General features: G+C 40.0%; 1 protein-coding gene across 3 annotated transcripts in view; it reads right to left on the bottom strand.

The window, feature by feature from the left end:
* eipr1 (EARP complex and GARP complex interacting protein 1) overlaps positions 1 to 16,886 on the bottom strand; it is a 123,187-nt gene that overhangs the window by 100,666 nt on the left and 5,635 nt on the right. For all 3 annotated transcript variants that reach the window (XM_021316160.2, XM_012862050.3, XM_036151146.1), the window contains exons 4-5: positions 9,338 to 9,470; positions 7,650 to 7,806 (exon numbers count right to left, since the gene is read on the bottom strand). In XM_021316160.2, the coding sequence (XP_021171835.2) occupies positions 7,650 to 7,806; positions 9,338 to 9,470 (290 nt within the window). The remainder of the gene's footprint in view (positions 1 to 7,649; positions 7,807 to 9,337; positions 9,471 to 16,886) is intronic.

The raw sequence follows: 16,886 nt of genomic DNA, 5'->3' as shown, positions 1-16,886 counted from the left end.
ATATTATGTTATTATATATTTTCTTTCTTTCCATGATAAGTGAGGCCTTTCTCTGGTTCATTTTGTCATTGGCATCCTTTTTTACACAGTGAGTGCACATTAGTCCAATGTTACCCTACAGTATCTGGAAGACTAAATAGATCTGATGAGCAACTTACAATAACTTCTTATAATGATGTAACGTGATAATATGTGTGATTGACCCTGACACCTCTCTTTCTCTCTCTCTCTCTCTGATCTAAGAATAGTTGCTGTGCTGTGATCGAGTTTACATTTTACCGTGTTAATAAATTAAGATTTTAGAAGTATTTTAAGTGTCCACTCTCACTAATTTCCATTAACCTGACCTCAAGGTATTGTACAGTTGGTATACACATTCAGTACACAACAAAATGTGGTGGGCCAGTCTAATCCAAAATGCCAGGGCCGATTTTATTTTGTCCCAGTACACCCCTGATGACATGTTTCATGATTTGGCGCTATATAAATAAAAACTGAAATGTATTGAACAAGAGTAAGTTTGTCAGTTTTCAAGCAGGATTTGTATATCTGTTCAACTTAAATATATAAGGAAACCAAAGAGTTAAGATCAGTTACTTACCAAGAGAAATTCCTTTGGGGTTTATTTGTGGTCTCTTGCTGCCCCCTGCTGGACAAGTTTGATCAAATATGATCAAACTTGATGATGATGGTATTTGATACCATGTCAACATGGTGTCAAAATTCAGATTTCAATCTAAAATGGCTTACTTCCTGTGATACTTGCACTATGACATTAATTGTAAATTCTGAGCGTCTTGCTGAGATCTACAACTGTACAAAATTTCATTAGCAAAGGGTCCTTTGAAAATTGCTTGGTGGCGCTATGGAGAAACTAAGTCCTGCTCACTAAAGTTTGTTATGGATTCCTGTTGGGGGGTGGATAAGGATGCATCCAAATGAGTTTTAAGCAGCTTGTGGAATTCAGAGCCAAACGTATGACAGCAGCGTTTGAGGTGAATATGCCACGCCGCCACGCCCCCCTGCTCCATCGAATCCAGTTGGGCCTGAAATCCACAACACATCAACATGTGTTCTGTCTGTGGACACAGTTTCATGTTGATTAGCTTAAAGGGGTAACATAGCGACCGCTTACAACAAAACATGACACTTCCTGTTGTCAGGGGGCGTTGCCTAAGCAATGTCGTCATTTGACCATTGGATATTGTAGAAGACCCGATGATGATCAATCACAGAAAGTTTGGTGCCTCTGTGTGTTTCTGTGTAGGAGATATAACAGTTTTATGTTTTGTGGCGAGTAGGTGAACTTTGACCCCTGCTAACGCCCCTTCAACATGCTCAAAAACTCACCGTTTTGATAACTTTTAATTGGCCATGCCTTATGATCAGACTGACAGAGTTTCAAGCCGCTCGCTCGAAATCCCTAGGAGGAGTTCGATCAAGTACCAATGCTGTAAACGTCAAAATTGAGGTCAAAATCAGACCTTCAATCTAAAATGGCCGACTTCCTGTGATATTTTCACTATGACATTAATTGTAAATTCTGAGCGTCTTGGTGAGCTCTACCACTGTACCAAATTTCATGTCTCTACGATGAAGTAAGTGAATAGCAAAGGGTCTTTTGAAAATTGCTAGGTGGCGCCGTTGAGGCATTTTTCTTTTGATTTTTGTGACGACCTTAAAATACAAAATTTTTAAACAGTCTTCTTGCATCCGCCAAGTTTGGTGAGTTTTTGAGTATGATAAAGCCCCCAAAAAGGCCCCTCTTTGGGGTGGCAGATTAATAATAATAATAATTAAAACCGCAAGCGGTGATGAGCGGCCCTCGCAGCAAAGCGCCGCTCTGGCCTATTGGCCACCGCTGGGATTTGCGCACCGCCGGCCGCCCGCCACCGCAGATGCTGTCACGCATTTTGCCCGCCCGTCCACTGGGCGATTCACACGAACGTGTTCGGCAGCGCTACCCCACGACTCACAAAAAATCTGGTGCAGATCGCTCAATGCAGCGAGGAGATACAGCCGTTGAATAATGATAATGCATTTGGCCACCGGACCGGACTAAATCGTTCAGCGGGCCGACTGGCCACCGCCGAACGATTAAATATGAACCCAAAACGTTTCTAACTGTTTTTACCATGGATTTCCTCTGACTAATAATTAATTTATATCTTATTTGTGTAATGTATTCACGACATGAATTCCTTGCTGTCTTAACAAAAGGCAGAACAACTATAACGTTACTTTCTATAATTATTACAGGTTCTGCTGAGATGTTATATTCTGGAGAGTGCTTAGACACCCTGACACACAAATATGTATTAACTTCATTTCATGTGCACTCGTGAACTTGTTTTAGTTTATTTAGTTTTCTTGATGTACTGTAGAGCGTGATGAGGTCTGTTGGGGTATTGTGTGCACTGGATTGAGGGGACAGTTGGTGTTGTCTGTCAAACCCAATCTTCTTAAGCTGCAAATTCAGTAAAGTTACAAGTTTTCTTGCAACCTCTCATATGGAACTAGTCTAAAAAATAAATAAACTGATAATTAGAAGATCAGTTTGTACATCCACACCAACTCTAGAACCAAAGCCGTATTCAACTGGAACTTATCCTGACAAAATGTCCCAATTCAGCCAAATAAACTCCAAAAGCTTAGAGGAGATCATTCAGCAGCTAAGTTCCTCCTCATGCTGTCTTGATGCTCTACCCACAGTTTTCCTTAAGAAAGTTTTGCCTGTCATAGCGTCTGATTTGACTCAGATAATAAACACGTCCCTTCTGTCAGGTGTTTCCCCCCAGTCCCTAAAAACAGCAATTATCAAACCACTGTTAAAAAAGAACAATTTAGACAAACTACTACTCCAGAACTACAGGGCCATCTCAAACCTCCCCTTTATCAGTAAGATTATTGAAAAAGCTGTGTTTCAACAATTAAACACCTTCTTAACAACGACCAGCCGCTTTGACGTTTTCCAGTCTGGCTTCCGTGCTCACCACAGTACAGAGACCGCCCTTATCAAGGTGTTTAATGACATCCATATAAATACAGACTGCGGAAAAACCACCATGCTGGTTCTGTTGGACCTCAGTGCAGCATTTGATACTGTTGATCACTCCATCCTGTTAGAACGCCTGGAGAACTGGGTCGGCCTTTCTGGTACAGCTCTCCACTGGTTTAAATCCTACTTAAAGGACAGGGACTTTTTTGTATCAGTAGGTAACTTTACATCGAAGATTACAAAAACCACATGTGGGGTTCCCCAAGGGTCCATCCTGGGTCCCCTCCTATTCAATATCTACATGCTCCTCTAGCTCAGATCATAAGAAATAACAACATCAACTACCATAACTATGCAGACGACATAGTTGGATATTGTAGAAGACCCGATGATGATCAATCAGAAAGTTTGGTGCCTCTGTGTCTTTCTGTGTAGGAGATATAGCAGTTTTTCCTGTTGTCAGGGGGCGTGGCCTAAGTGATGTCATCATTTGACCATTGGATATTGTAGAAGACCCGATGATGATCAATCAGAAAGTTTGGTGCCTCTGTGTCTTTCTGTGTAGGAGATATAGCAGTTTTTCCTGTTGTCAGGGGGCGTGGCCTAAGTGATGTCATCATTTGACCATTGGATATTGTAGAAGACCCGATGATGATCAATCACAGAAAGTTTGGTGCCTCTGTGTGTTTCTGTGTAGGAGATATAACAGTTTTTCCTGTTGTCAGGGGGCGTGGCCTAAGTGATATCATCATTTGACCATTGGATATTGTAGAAGACCCGATGATGAACAATCACAGAAAGTTTGGTGCCTCTGTGTGTTTCTGTGTAGGAGATATAACAGTTTTTCCTGTTGTCAGGGGGCGTGGCCTAAGTGATGTCATCATTTGACCATTGGATAAAGTTTGGTGCCTCTGTGTCTTTCTGTGTAGGAGATATAGCAGTTTTTCCTGTTGTCAGGGGGCGTGGCCTAAGTGATGTCATCATTTGACCATTGGATATTGTAGAAGACCCGATGATGATCAATCACAGAAAGTTTGGTGCCTCTGTGTGTTTCTGTGTAGGAGATATAACAGTTTTTCCTGTTGTCAGGGGGCGTGGCCTAAGTGATGTCATCATTTGACCATTGGATATTGTAGAAGACCTGATGATGATCAATCACAGAAAGTTTGGTGCCTTTGTGTGTTTCTGTGTAGGAGATATGGCAGTTTTTCCTGTTTTCAGGGGGCGTGGCCTAAGTGATGTCATCATTTGACCATTGGATATTGTAGAAGACCCGATGATGATCAATCACAGAAAGTTTGGTGCCTCTGTGTGTTTCTGTGTAGGAGATATAACAGTTTTTCCTGTTGTCAGGGGGCGTGGCCTAAGTGATGTCATCATTTGACCATTGGATATTGTAGAAGACGCGATGATGATCAATCACAGAAAGTTTGGTGCCTCTGTGTGTTTCTGTGTAGGAGATATAACAGTTTTATGTTTTGTGGCAAGTAGGTGAACTTTGACCCCTGCTAACGCCCCTTCAACATGCTCAAAAACTCACCGTTTTGATAACTTTTAATTGGCCATGCCTTATGATCAGACTGACCGAGTTTCAAGCCGCTCGCTCGAAATCCCTAGGACGAGTTCGATCAAATACCAATGCTGTAAACGTCAAAAATGAGGTCAAATTACGACTTTCAATCTAAAATGGCCGACTTCCTGTGATATTTGCACTATGACGTTAATTGTAAATTCTGAGCGTCTTGCTTAGATCTACAACTGTACAAAATTTCATTACTCTACGATGAAGTAAGTGAATAGCAAAGGGTCCTTTGAAAATTTCTAGGTGGCGCCGTTGAGGCATTTTTCTCTTGATTTTTGTGACGACCTTAAAATCCAAAATTTTTAAACAGTCTTCTTGCATCCGCCAAGTTTGGTGAGTTTTTGAAAATGGTAAGGCCCCCAAAAAGGCCCCTCTTTAGGGGGGCAGAATAATAATAATAAGAAACAACACAGATACAATAGGCCTTCGCAGCGCTTCGCTGCTCGGGCCTAATTAAACAACACAGATACAATAGGCCTTCGCAGCGCTTCGCTGCTCGGGCCTAATAATAAGAAACAACACAGATACAATAGGCCTTCGCAGCGCTTAGCTGCTCGGGCCTAATAATGGAAATCATCTTCCGTGCCATATTTCGTAAAATGGCTCAGTGAATTCCTGTCTATTATAAATTTTGAAAAGCTGTGTTATGAAAATGACTTTGTTATGCAAGTGGAAACTGGTCTGGGGGCCCTTTTTGACTTACCTGGACTCATCCAAACTGTAACTCAGTTATTTGTAAATGGGTTTATTGTACACAATGCACCAACTGTCAGGCACAACACATGGTTGCTTGAGGGTGGATGTATTGACTTTGTGCTTGTTTAGTTTAGTGTGTGTGTGTTTTTTTTTTTTTGTTACTGAGCAGATCTGACCACACATCCTCATGACTACGTAGGCATGAATGGTGTATGATTCAGTATGTATGTGTGTGTGGGAATGTACTGGGGAGGTTTTTACTTGTGTATGAAAATATTGTACGTTTATTTATTGTGTTATGAAGAAATAAAAAAATACATGTTTAAACTGCAAACAAACAAACTGTATTTAATAATGTTGAATATGTTCCTTATAAACTGATGAGTGCTAATCTGAGCTCTTTTTAATGTGTGCAACCTATCAGCCGTAGAGGTTCTACATGGGAACACACATCTTACATGGGGTGATGAGTTGACACACTAGGGCTGGGCAATATATCAATATTTTTAAAATATTGAGAAGTTTTTTTAAAAGATATAAGATGAGCCTATATAGTTTATGTCAAAATGGTCAATATTAGGATATAATTATAATTTTATGTATTCCAGTAGGTCCTTTTTAAGCTGTTTCTCATATTTATCTACAGCTGTTTCTTAAAAATTGTGCCTGTGAGACACTTGGGTTAAAGCTTTGATTCAGAGATGAAATATCGTATATCCTGATATCGTATATCAGGATTCAGGATAAAATTGTTGAGATATTTTTCTTGGTCTATATCGCCCAGCCCTATGACACACCCACATATTGTCTTTATGGTATTAAACGGGGAGCAAATTGAGAAAAGTAAACATAATTTCCCCCCCAAGAAAACATCAGATCAAGGGAATAAAAATATCTATTTGATGTGTATGTGAATGTCTGATTCAGCACTTTGAATCGTGTTGTTACTGAAAAGTGCTTTATAAATAAACTTGCCTTGCCTTGATGTGAATACCTCAGCTCGTAAAATGTCATGTTATTTTGTTCTGGTCAGGAAGAGCACCACATTTGGCTCCCCAGCAGTTGAACGTGCAATGAGGTTTAGCTTTTGTGCAGGAGATCTGAAGTTCAAACCTTGATGAAAACAAGGTTCAAACTATGGGGTTTTTTTTGGCCAGTTTTTGCTGTCTCAGCTCTACGCCCCTTGGATAAATCTACTTACCGGTATATGCTTCACAGCTTGGTGTAGCTTCAAAATAGTCTCAGGGACTGTGTTTAAATTGATGCTGGGCAAGTTTCATTACAACAGACAACACCACAACTGCCACAGGGGGCTCTAAACTCTTGTGCAAAATGTTCAATTGTATTTTACTGGATCAAAGTGAACAAGAAAAATGGAGCACTGTTATAATACCTAAAAAACAGATTGAGAATCCTTTTCTCTCCATGGTGGTAAACTCTCTGACTGTTGAGGTCCTGTTAAAATTATCAACTTCCAAATCTGACCGTGGCGCACGGAGAGGGAGCAACCTACCCAGAGGTGCAGGAAGAACACACTAAACTTTGCAATCTTTTCTAATATTTATATTTTCTTTCTAGTTAAAAGAAAAACATACGAATCAGTCGAAGGTTTGCCATTTTTCAACACCCCTGTCATCTGTCATCCACAAGGGGGTGCTGCAACACCCTTCGCACCACTACTTCCCACCTCCTTGACAACAACTATCTGGCATCCTGAAGTTTCTGTGATTCTAATAAGAATTTTAGAGCAATGTTGGGTGCAAATTGTATGTGTAATATCTAAAAAAAAAGACTCAAACCATGTTGAAGAGAAGGATATAATCTCAATTTACAGTTTATGTAATCTAAATGTCCTCTACTAACCCCCTTGATGCATAGAGCAGACCATCCCAAACTCTCATAAGATAAAATCGTTATGTATAAAGGTAATGTTGGGATTTTTTAAATAAAGGATAAACTGTAATAAGAACTTTATTTGTTACATAAAAGTCTAATTTACTACACATAAATGAGTGCCACAACCAATCAGCAATCTATTTGTTGTTTTAGTAACCTCTACATCTGACGACCCTGAAAGGACATTTCAATTGTTCTCTTTCAATAATCCACTGGTCATTTTGGATCAGTATCCCACTATTTTTCTAGATACATTAAATAAAACAAGTCATGATAATTAAGTTTTAGAAGCAATGGCTGAAGATCAACAAACCTGTTTAAATGAATAAACCAAAAACAAAAATCTTAATTTTTGCCAGATTGGCCAATCTGCAAACATAACACCCCCCACAGACTGTAAACAACAGTCTACACAATTTACCCTTAGATCACAAGAATAACTGGATTTAAATGACTTTGTTTCAAGGTGAGACCTACCAGGCAGCATTTCCGTGGGCACTGTTGTCTAGATGACAAAGGAGCTCCAGAGTTTGAGGGTTGTGGGCGGAGTCATCAGGTGACTCATGGCTTCCCGAGTCCCAGTCAGAGGGCATCCGCCATACTGCAGCACAGGACACCACCCTGCTGTCACTGGCTGCACGAAGACAACACAAACACAGGGATCTGAAGCCGACAGGAAAGCCGAGGCGATGAAAACTCACCTGAACGTAAGGGTCAGAAAGGGAGACAGACAGCTGCTAACGTGCGGTGATGTGGATACGCTTTCCTGCTAATCTCACATATAAAATTAGTAATTTGACACGTTCGTGCTAGAGCTGGAGCTGCTAATTGGAAGCAGAGGAGTAAACGCAGAACTGCTACAGTAATTGGACTAAAAGTTTCAAGCTGGAGTGTAAAAACCAATCGCAAGCAGAGACAGAGAGCAAACCAGCCTAATTTCTTTTTGCTGTAGATACTGACAGTGTGTAGGCGGCTTCTGGGCTAAGAAACACTGGCATTAAGCCTATTTGTCAAATTAAAAAGGAACACGTGGCTGGTGCTCTTGAGTGGTTTTAGACAACCTTGCTTTTGGAGTAATGGGCCAAGCAATCATTGCAGAGAGAAGCTTGCTCGCACGTTTTTTGGTTGCCGCTGAAAGGCTGTATGGAAATGGTACGGTGACGCTCGAGTGTGTGTGTGTGTGTGTGCGTGCGTGATTAAATATATTTTGTGTGAGTGGGTGGTGTGTGCAGCAGCGCGTGTTTGGCTGTCCAGAGCGGCTGTCACCCTGTGAGCTGGAGCGTGCAGGACTCGGCTGACACAGAGTGAAAGACGACTCTCCTTCCCAGAGGGACCCCACCCCGTGTCCCACCTTCTTTTACCTCGTGTCCCCCCTTTGACACGGCTGTCTTCCTCAGTATGATGCATGCACATACACTCAGTGTTTACACCTGGAAAGGCAGTAATTGATGTGTTTATTTTCTGAACCTAAAAATATTGCCTTGGCATTGTTCTTTAAAAAAAAAACAAAAAAAACGGGGACACCCGTCATCACCGTGCTTAAACCATAATTACTGATGATAGAATCTAAATCTGTACCACCGTTCCGCATTAACGGATAAAGAAAATATTGTTTAAATAAGCTAGGAATTGACAGGAATATACTAATGATTTGGAAAATAGTTTAAAACCTTTATTTCACCTAAAGGATTATTTTCCCTACCCAAATTCCCAGAGCTCTTAGTCATTTTTTTAGGCAGTTCTAGGGTATAAATAAGATTATTACCAGATATTTGATCAGACTTTAAATTAAGAACCAACAAAAAGGAGATACCTGACAAACAGGTCTTCATGTTCCCAAAAATGTTCTTAATTTCCTCATGTTTAGATCCTTGTAAGAGAAGTTTTTTAAAGCCTGGCAAGATAGGAAACACTGCGACGGCAGCTTTATGAAGAAACTCCTGATTAATGAGATGGAACAACTCCTGGCCGACTCAGATGATCAACACATATTGACGCAGCCGTTCGCTTACCGTAGAGTTGCTGCTAGCTCGACTTCTAACACAGCTAAAAGAGCAGCTTGGCTACAACAGACATACATTACATACTGTATACCTCAGGTCCTACAATGCACAGTCAACACAATCAGAAGAGTGTAAATAACAGATGGAAACTGTAGGACTCACTTTTGTTGTAGCAGGTGGTAATAACAGCCTTTTCAGCAGGACTGGCAGCAATGTCCCATATCTCTCCAGCTTGGTGCAGGACGACGTTCTTGTTAATGATGTTGTTCTCATCATCAAAGTCAATGATGTGGATCTGAAAGAGAGGCAGAGACACAGGTGAGAGATGGGCTCAGAGGGGCCAAAAACACAGACTTCACCCCCCACTCACGATCGAGATCAATTTAAAAAATAAAACCCTGAGTGACACAATGTAAGTCACTTTTTTAAGTAATGCTGTAATTCATGAGAGTAATGCACAGGCTCCTAATGTTACAAAGTCAAAGTGCAAGAGAAAGAAACCTGGCTAAAAGCTCATTAGTTGTATGTCTTTTGCTGTTGCTTTGGCGGCCCCTGAAAAGGAAAATCCAAAAGTAGAAGAAGAAGGAGAGTCTTTTAAAAAGGGGCTAAAGATGAGGCGCTTTAATCGAGATAGTTTATCTGTATGAAGCCTTTAACAGTTCGCATTTATCAGGACATGTATTGTAATCAAACCTCAAGAGCAGAGGATTATTTAGCTTTAATGGTACCCTAAGATTATGTCTAATTTCTATCTGCTTTGTGACTAAGCTTTTATTTTTCTGGTCATTTCTGTCATTAAGAAAACCGTTTTCATGGTTGTTTCTTTTGAACGTTGCAGACACTAAGCCCACCCTTTAACCAGACACTAAAGCACCCGGCAGGCAACAACAAAGCACGACTGTCCTACTTCTGGTGGACTTTAGGATCTCCACCAGAGCAGTCTCTAAGCTGGGTCCAGTTAAACACTGGATCAGCAAACCTCCCAGACACTGAATTCAGGTGAACAAATCAAAAATAAAACTGTGAGTAAGCTCTCTAGTATCTTTTTCATCTAATGATTTTCAAAAAGTGCAAATTAAAACATGATTTTTTTTATGCCATTGTTTTATGAATGTAACTCTATAAAGTGACACCATGAAAATATTAACATATTAGGTAATTTTGATGCAAATTACTCATTTATGTCCAAGTTATGATGACTGTAATTTGCTTTTTCTAATCTAAGCCATTTTCTTTACTGGACTTTTGTGATTTTTCGCATGTTCCCTACTAACATCAGTAAATCCAAAAACTAGTTAACGGACACATTTAAATAGCTTTGATTCTATAGATTAGAGCTGGGAGATATGGCTTAAAAATAAAATCTCAGATTTTATTATACCAAATCTGATTAATCGATTGTTTCCCCTCCTTTTTGTTTAAAAAAAAAAGAAATTGTTTCAAAAACTTGCTTTCATGTCAAGCATTTCATCTGGGAGTAAACTGAATTCAAAGTGCAACTAAATAAAAGCTGAGAAACAAGCATGTAAAACAAGATGCTTATATTGTTATATTTTCATTGTAAAACAATGAAAATATAACAAAATGTTTCCTGCTGGTGGTGTTACACAATGAACTAAGAACAGGCTTCACTTCACTTGTGTAACTTCTAAAAACCTTAAAAATAAGTATGAGTAAATTAAAGTGCCTCGTATTGTGGTAAAAAAAAAAAAAAAAGTTTCCTCTTGACAATATATTTTCCTAAACATATTTAGCACTCCGTGAAGCCCAATGACTTCACTGGCAAAATAAAGTCACAATTTTCAAAAATGAAATCTTAATAAATTGTAATTCAAATTAATCGATTAAAGCAATTTATTGCCCAGCCATACTATAGATCTTCAAAAAACTCCTCACATCACATGTGTTTATCCAATTATTTATATTTCCAGAGGAAGAATAAATACATTTTTGTTCTTGTCCCTAAAATGTCTTCATCTATCATTATAGAAGAATTCCTCCTTCAAAAGTCCATCTAAGTTAATAATGTCCCCAAAGGCCTTTGTACATCCTTTAGTTTTGCACAACTGCTGCAAATTGATCAAACATGACAAGTTCGCCAACTGCCATGTAAGATTACTGGGATTTTCCCAAATTCCTTAGCTTAACTACTATTCCTTAAAGGCAAGTGATATTGTTGTGTGCGTTTTGAAGATGGTGGCAAATCAGTTTAATTTATCTTATTTTGGATAGGGACAAATCACAACAAATCTCTCACTTAAGGCAATATACCGCTAATATATCCTCATCATCATAATATTAGCGTGTGCAATATTTGCACTCACAGGACTGATTGGAGAGCAATAACTGTAGGCTAATATATTCCAGGTGTTATGAACTTGCATTTTAGATGCTCAGGTAATATTTACCAAGTTGCAAAGTCTCATGGCAGAAGATGCTCACATCAGATACAAATGATAATGCCCAGAATGCTAAAGGTCAAAGAGTGATGGAAGCACAGGTGAGAGAAGAAAAAAGAAAATGGGATTTGTATCGTAACCGATTTAATAATCGCAACGTTTACCAATATTAGCACCATCACCAGTTGGCAAATACTGTGCAACCTTAGCTGATGCCTTTTAAATAAAATGGTGAAAATTAATAATTTGGATGCAATCATTGAATGGGGAAAATAATCAACTCAAATCTGTCAGTATTCAATATTGCAGATAACAAATTAAAGCTGATCAAGGGGAAATTCTGTTCAATGTCTGATTGATAGCCGCAGCGCTATTCTTCTCTTTCTCAGCCATTTTAATGTAGATTTCAATTTAGAACACACTGATCTACATATGAGTTCATCATCAGCTCAGTGAATGCAAGCTGTGGATGCCTAACAAGCCCATATCTTCTGCCCTCCACCACCAATGCTTGACGGTTTAGGCACTTGTGCCGCCATATTGTTTTTAAACTAGGTTTTCTCCTGGCTATCCTTCTACACTAGTCACACTTGTTAAAACATTTTTTCATAACTGAGACCTATACAGTCTGTAATTTGAGTTATTGCTTTTTGTTTTTCATTTTGGGTGTTTCTCTGGACATTGCACAGTCTGACATCGGGATGAAATGGATGAGTCGTCAACTCCTGGGAAGACTGCCAGCTATCCTAAAGGTTTTGTGAATAATCTACCCCACTGTAGGATAATGGACTTAATATTGTTCGGTTTAGGTTAGATAATCCTTAAGATAATGATGGAAAGCAAAAGTAGATTCTTAAAGATAATTGCAAATGCCTTTTCCAATTGGCAGAGCTCAACTGATCACCAACCACTGACTGCCACTTTCACTCCTAAATCCTATGGAAACAGCAAGGGTGTACATAGTTTTTTTTCTCAGAATTTTCTTCTTTCTAATGATTGTGAAAAAGTGAAATTTCCCACATTTTTGTCCTCCGTTTACATTTTTCTTGTAATTCTTCTAATGTTCTACTCGTTGTTTGTTGTAACGTTGTGCTGTTTACTTCTTTCTAGGATTCATGCAAGTTTTCTTTCAAGTCTTTTCGTTATTCTTACTATATTGTTTCTATGACTTTGGCATTTAGTTTGTAGGATTAGGGCTGTCCTTACATGTAATTGTGGTTAGCTTTAGTTTGTTTATTGGCAAATCCCAAGTCCCCTAAACTGAACATCAAGAAGAGCTCGTCATAACCAGCTGTGAAATTATTACAAACCAATAACTTTTCAACAGTCTTGCATCATAATCCAAAACGGCACCCATGCACTGAGGTGTCTCCTTGACCAGGAGTTTTTGTTTGACCTGAGGGTGCTCAGCTGCACAAGCTCCACAAACCTAACTTTTATTCATAAGCAGTTAATGGGAACTCCTCTTTACTGAGCTGTTTTCATTAGATGCAAATCTAATCTGTGAGGTTTCTCAGGAGTGTATACGGTTCAGGGCCCAAAATGCAGTAAAACTGTGAGGGTCTCAAGGTTTGATCAGAGACTTAATGACAGTCTCCCCCCTGAGAATGACACTTACAGCACTTTGGGGGACCATTAATAGGGTTGCGGTGGACGATAACTCCTTGCAGGCACTTCCACTCCCGTATGTCTGCGCTGCTTTTACGGGCTAAACAAGAGGAGGTGGACGGGGAGGAAGAGGGGAGGAGAAGAGCACCGGAGCAGTGGCATCCTTCAGCCTCCTCAAAGTCAGCTAGGCAGCTATTAACCTTGGATTGGACTGCATCAAGCAAGAAATTATTACGCCAAGTTATAATTTTATGGTGGTGGGGGACAAGCACAAATAAATTCAGGCCGGTGGGACAGGGTAATTGGAAGTCCTGGTAATAGTCCCCCCCTCCCAAATGAACCTAGGTGTAAGAGGAGAGAAGTTCCAGTCCTCCTCCCCCAGGTGATTTATCCTTCTTTCTTCTAAGCCTGGGGAGTGACTCATAGCCTTCAGCCACTTGGGCACTGAGCCCAGCACTTTTTAATTATGTGCCAGTGGTGGGAGGAATTAAAGCAAGGAGAAGGGAGATTTGTAAGAGGAGGGGGGCGATGGAGGGATGAAGCCAAGCCGGCTTGTGGCTCTCACTTCACGGGCTTCACCGCTAAAGCTCTTTAGCCGCGCAGATGACAGTAAGCAGGACAGAGGAGTAGCGAGCGGGTGAGAGGTGCCAAGCTCGGCCGCTTTATCTCGTTAGCAGCCTTAAATGCCATGCCGAGGCGCCCTCCGATCTGTCATTTTCGACTATTGGTCTCTGAGGGATTTGAGAGGTGCTCAGCGAGTTAAGAGAGACATTTCCACCCTGCATTACGCTTAATGGGAGGTGGAGAGGCCAGCAGGCTTATGGATGCAGCAGAAGCTATCAGGGCTGAAATGCCAATTGAAAAAACATTTTTCATGCGAGTTCAAGCTCACCTAAGTGAGCTAACCAGTGTTGGCCAGAAAACTTATGCAGGGAGGGGGTGAGATGAGCTTCATGAATAAAACAAGCCGCACAGACCGGGCCCACGATTAAGCTGTAGGGTCATCTGAAAGAAGATGACCTGAAGGATGAATAATGATCCCGGTTAGCTTTTCAAGCTCTGAATGCCCTTTGACATCGCACGCATTTAAATACATATTAACGACCGGCCGGTTTCTGCAAAACAACGCATTGTGGATGGTAGAAAACAGCATCAAGTAACATCGCTCTTTAAAATTCACTCATCACACAGTTAAAGCAATGTTGACCGTTGTTTGTATGAAACAGAGATTCCTCCTATTAAATCTGAGTTTTAGCCCGTGGTAGAGTTTGGCGCTTATCACAGATTGTCGGCACGTCGATATGGCAGAGGAAAAGTCAAACTAAAAAATAAGGATTCTTGTTTTGTTTTGTTTTTTTACCAGAAGGCTGAGTGTAGACCAAAATTGGTAGGAGCGTTACATTTTGACGCATTTAATTAAAAGGGGAAAAGAAGTAAAATGAGAATAATGCAAGTTTATTCGTGTTATGAGTAGCTCTCAGTTCAACATTAGCTCAAAACAGAGACATCAAATTAAAACGCCTTTATTCTCTCATTACTTCCCGCTCTGCACTGTGCATCACTGCATGCGGCTTGAGAAACGCATTCTGACGCTCTATTAGCTGAGGCCATGAATTCTGTCACACTTGTTGAACAGTTTTGTTGGCAAAAGGCATTAATTTTACAAAAGTATCACACGGTGCATGTTCTATTCAATTCAATTCAATTCAATTTTATTTATATAGCGCCAATTCATGAAACATGTCATCTCAAGGCACTTTACAAAGTCAGATTCAATCATATTATACAGATTGGGTCAGATTATAAAGATTGGTCAAAAATGTCCTATATAAGGAAACCAGTTGATTGCATCAAAGTCTTGACAAGCAGCATTCACTCCTGGAGAAGCGTAGAGCCACAGGGAGAGTCGTCTGCATTGTCCATGGCTTTGCAGCAATCCCTCATACTGAGCAAGCATGTTCTATCTTCTCTAGTCTGTTTGTCTTTCACCTCATATTAGTTAGGAGGAACTGTCGGTCCTAGGTGATAAGCAAATGGTTTTCAGCTGACATAGCAGCAAAAAAAAATATTATTCTGATTTGAAGCTTTAAATTCATATTTTGTTCCCCTCAAACCAGACTTAAATCTTTAATTTGTTTCAGATGGATTTCCCCCCCTATTTCTTATTCTGTAGTCTGAGAGAGTGATGTTCTACCACTGTGACAATAAAGGTGCAAACATACTAAATGAGCAAATGATGTGAAATCTTACAGTAAAAGGTGAATAAGCCTGCAGGGATTTTTATCCCACCTGATGGTTTAAAAAAAAACAATTGAAAACCATATCATTCCATAACAATAGACAAACTTGAAAAAGGTTGTTTTAGGTGAAAAAGGAGACCGTGGTCTGGCTTGAGTTTTATCTAGACATTTGCCTATGTAGGTGTACTGTGTACTTGCTGGCCACTTTATTATGTACGCTTTGCTAGTACTGATTTTAGCCTCTCTGTTTGCCTTCAGAGTTGCCTTGACTCTTTGTAGCATAGTTTCAACAAAATAACTTGACGCAGCATTACCCACTTCATGCAGATTTTTTGTGGATGCGCATCCACCACATCCCAAAGATGCTCCATTGGATTGACATCTGGTGACCATGTGAAGGCCATTGGAGTACAGTGTCATGTTCAAGAAAGTTTCTTTTTTTTTTTTCATAATTTCAGCTGCGTGACCTGATGGATTATCCTGCTGGAAGTGGCCATCAGAGGATGGGTACAAACGGGATGCACGGGGTCAGCTACTGTACTCAGACAGGCTGCGCCATTTAAACAATGTTTATTTAGGCCCAACGTGTGCCAAGAAAGTAGCCATCGCTCCATTACACCAATACTGCCAACCTAAACTGTTGATGCAAGGTAGTGTGGATCCATGCTTGGATGTTGTTTATGCCATATTCTGACCCTTCAATCTACACTGCAAAAAGGGAACTAAAAGTAAGTAAAAATGTCTTGAAATGAGTATATTTTCTTTTATTTGAGGAGCTAAATAAGATTATATGCCAATGGAATGAGTATTGTTACCCCTAAAATAAGATAATTAGATATCCTGCACTTGAAATAAGATGGAGATGAATTGTTCCTATTTTAAGTGCAAAAATCTTATTCCATTGGCAAATAGTCTTATTTACCTGCTCTAATCAAGGAAAAAATACACTAATTTCAAGAAAATTTCACCTAATTCTAGTTCCCTTTTTGCAGTGTAAATGCCACAGCTGAACTCAAAACTTATCGAGACAGACGATTTTGTTCCCCAGTCAGTTATTGGCCCACTTTTGGTGAGGCTGTGTGAACTGGAGACTCTGGGTTTCGTTCTTAGCTCCAAGGCGTGGCTCAAGGTGTGGTCTCTTGCTCCCATAGCCCATCTGCTTCAAGGTTCAACATGTTCAGAGATTCCGGTCATTGAAAATCCCTCCGCATATTCTGTTCTGACGGCAGAAAAAAACTTTTCATGCCTCTGACGGGGGAATTTCTCTATTTTTGGACCATTCACTATAAACCCCCTTTCTTCCTCGTTCTAATAGTCATCCGTCTTCAACATTTCTGAATGCTTCAGTGCATTTTGCTGCTGCCACGTGATTGGCTGCTTCACCATTTGTGTTCAAGCAAATAAAAAGGTGTATCTAATAAAAGTGACCAATCGGCACACGTGTAAAACTACTTTGAATAAATG

The sequence above is a fragment of the Fundulus heteroclitus genome, chromosome 19, assembly GCF_011125445.2.
Source record: "Fundulus heteroclitus isolate FHET01 chromosome 19, MU-UCD_Fhet_4.1, whole genome shotgun sequence".
Lineage (NCBI taxonomy): Eukaryota > Metazoa > Chordata > Actinopteri > Cyprinodontiformes > Fundulidae > Fundulus > Fundulus heteroclitus.
The sequence above is the reverse complement of the archived record's forward strand: the minus strand, read 5'-3'. Positions and strand labels throughout refer to the sequence as shown.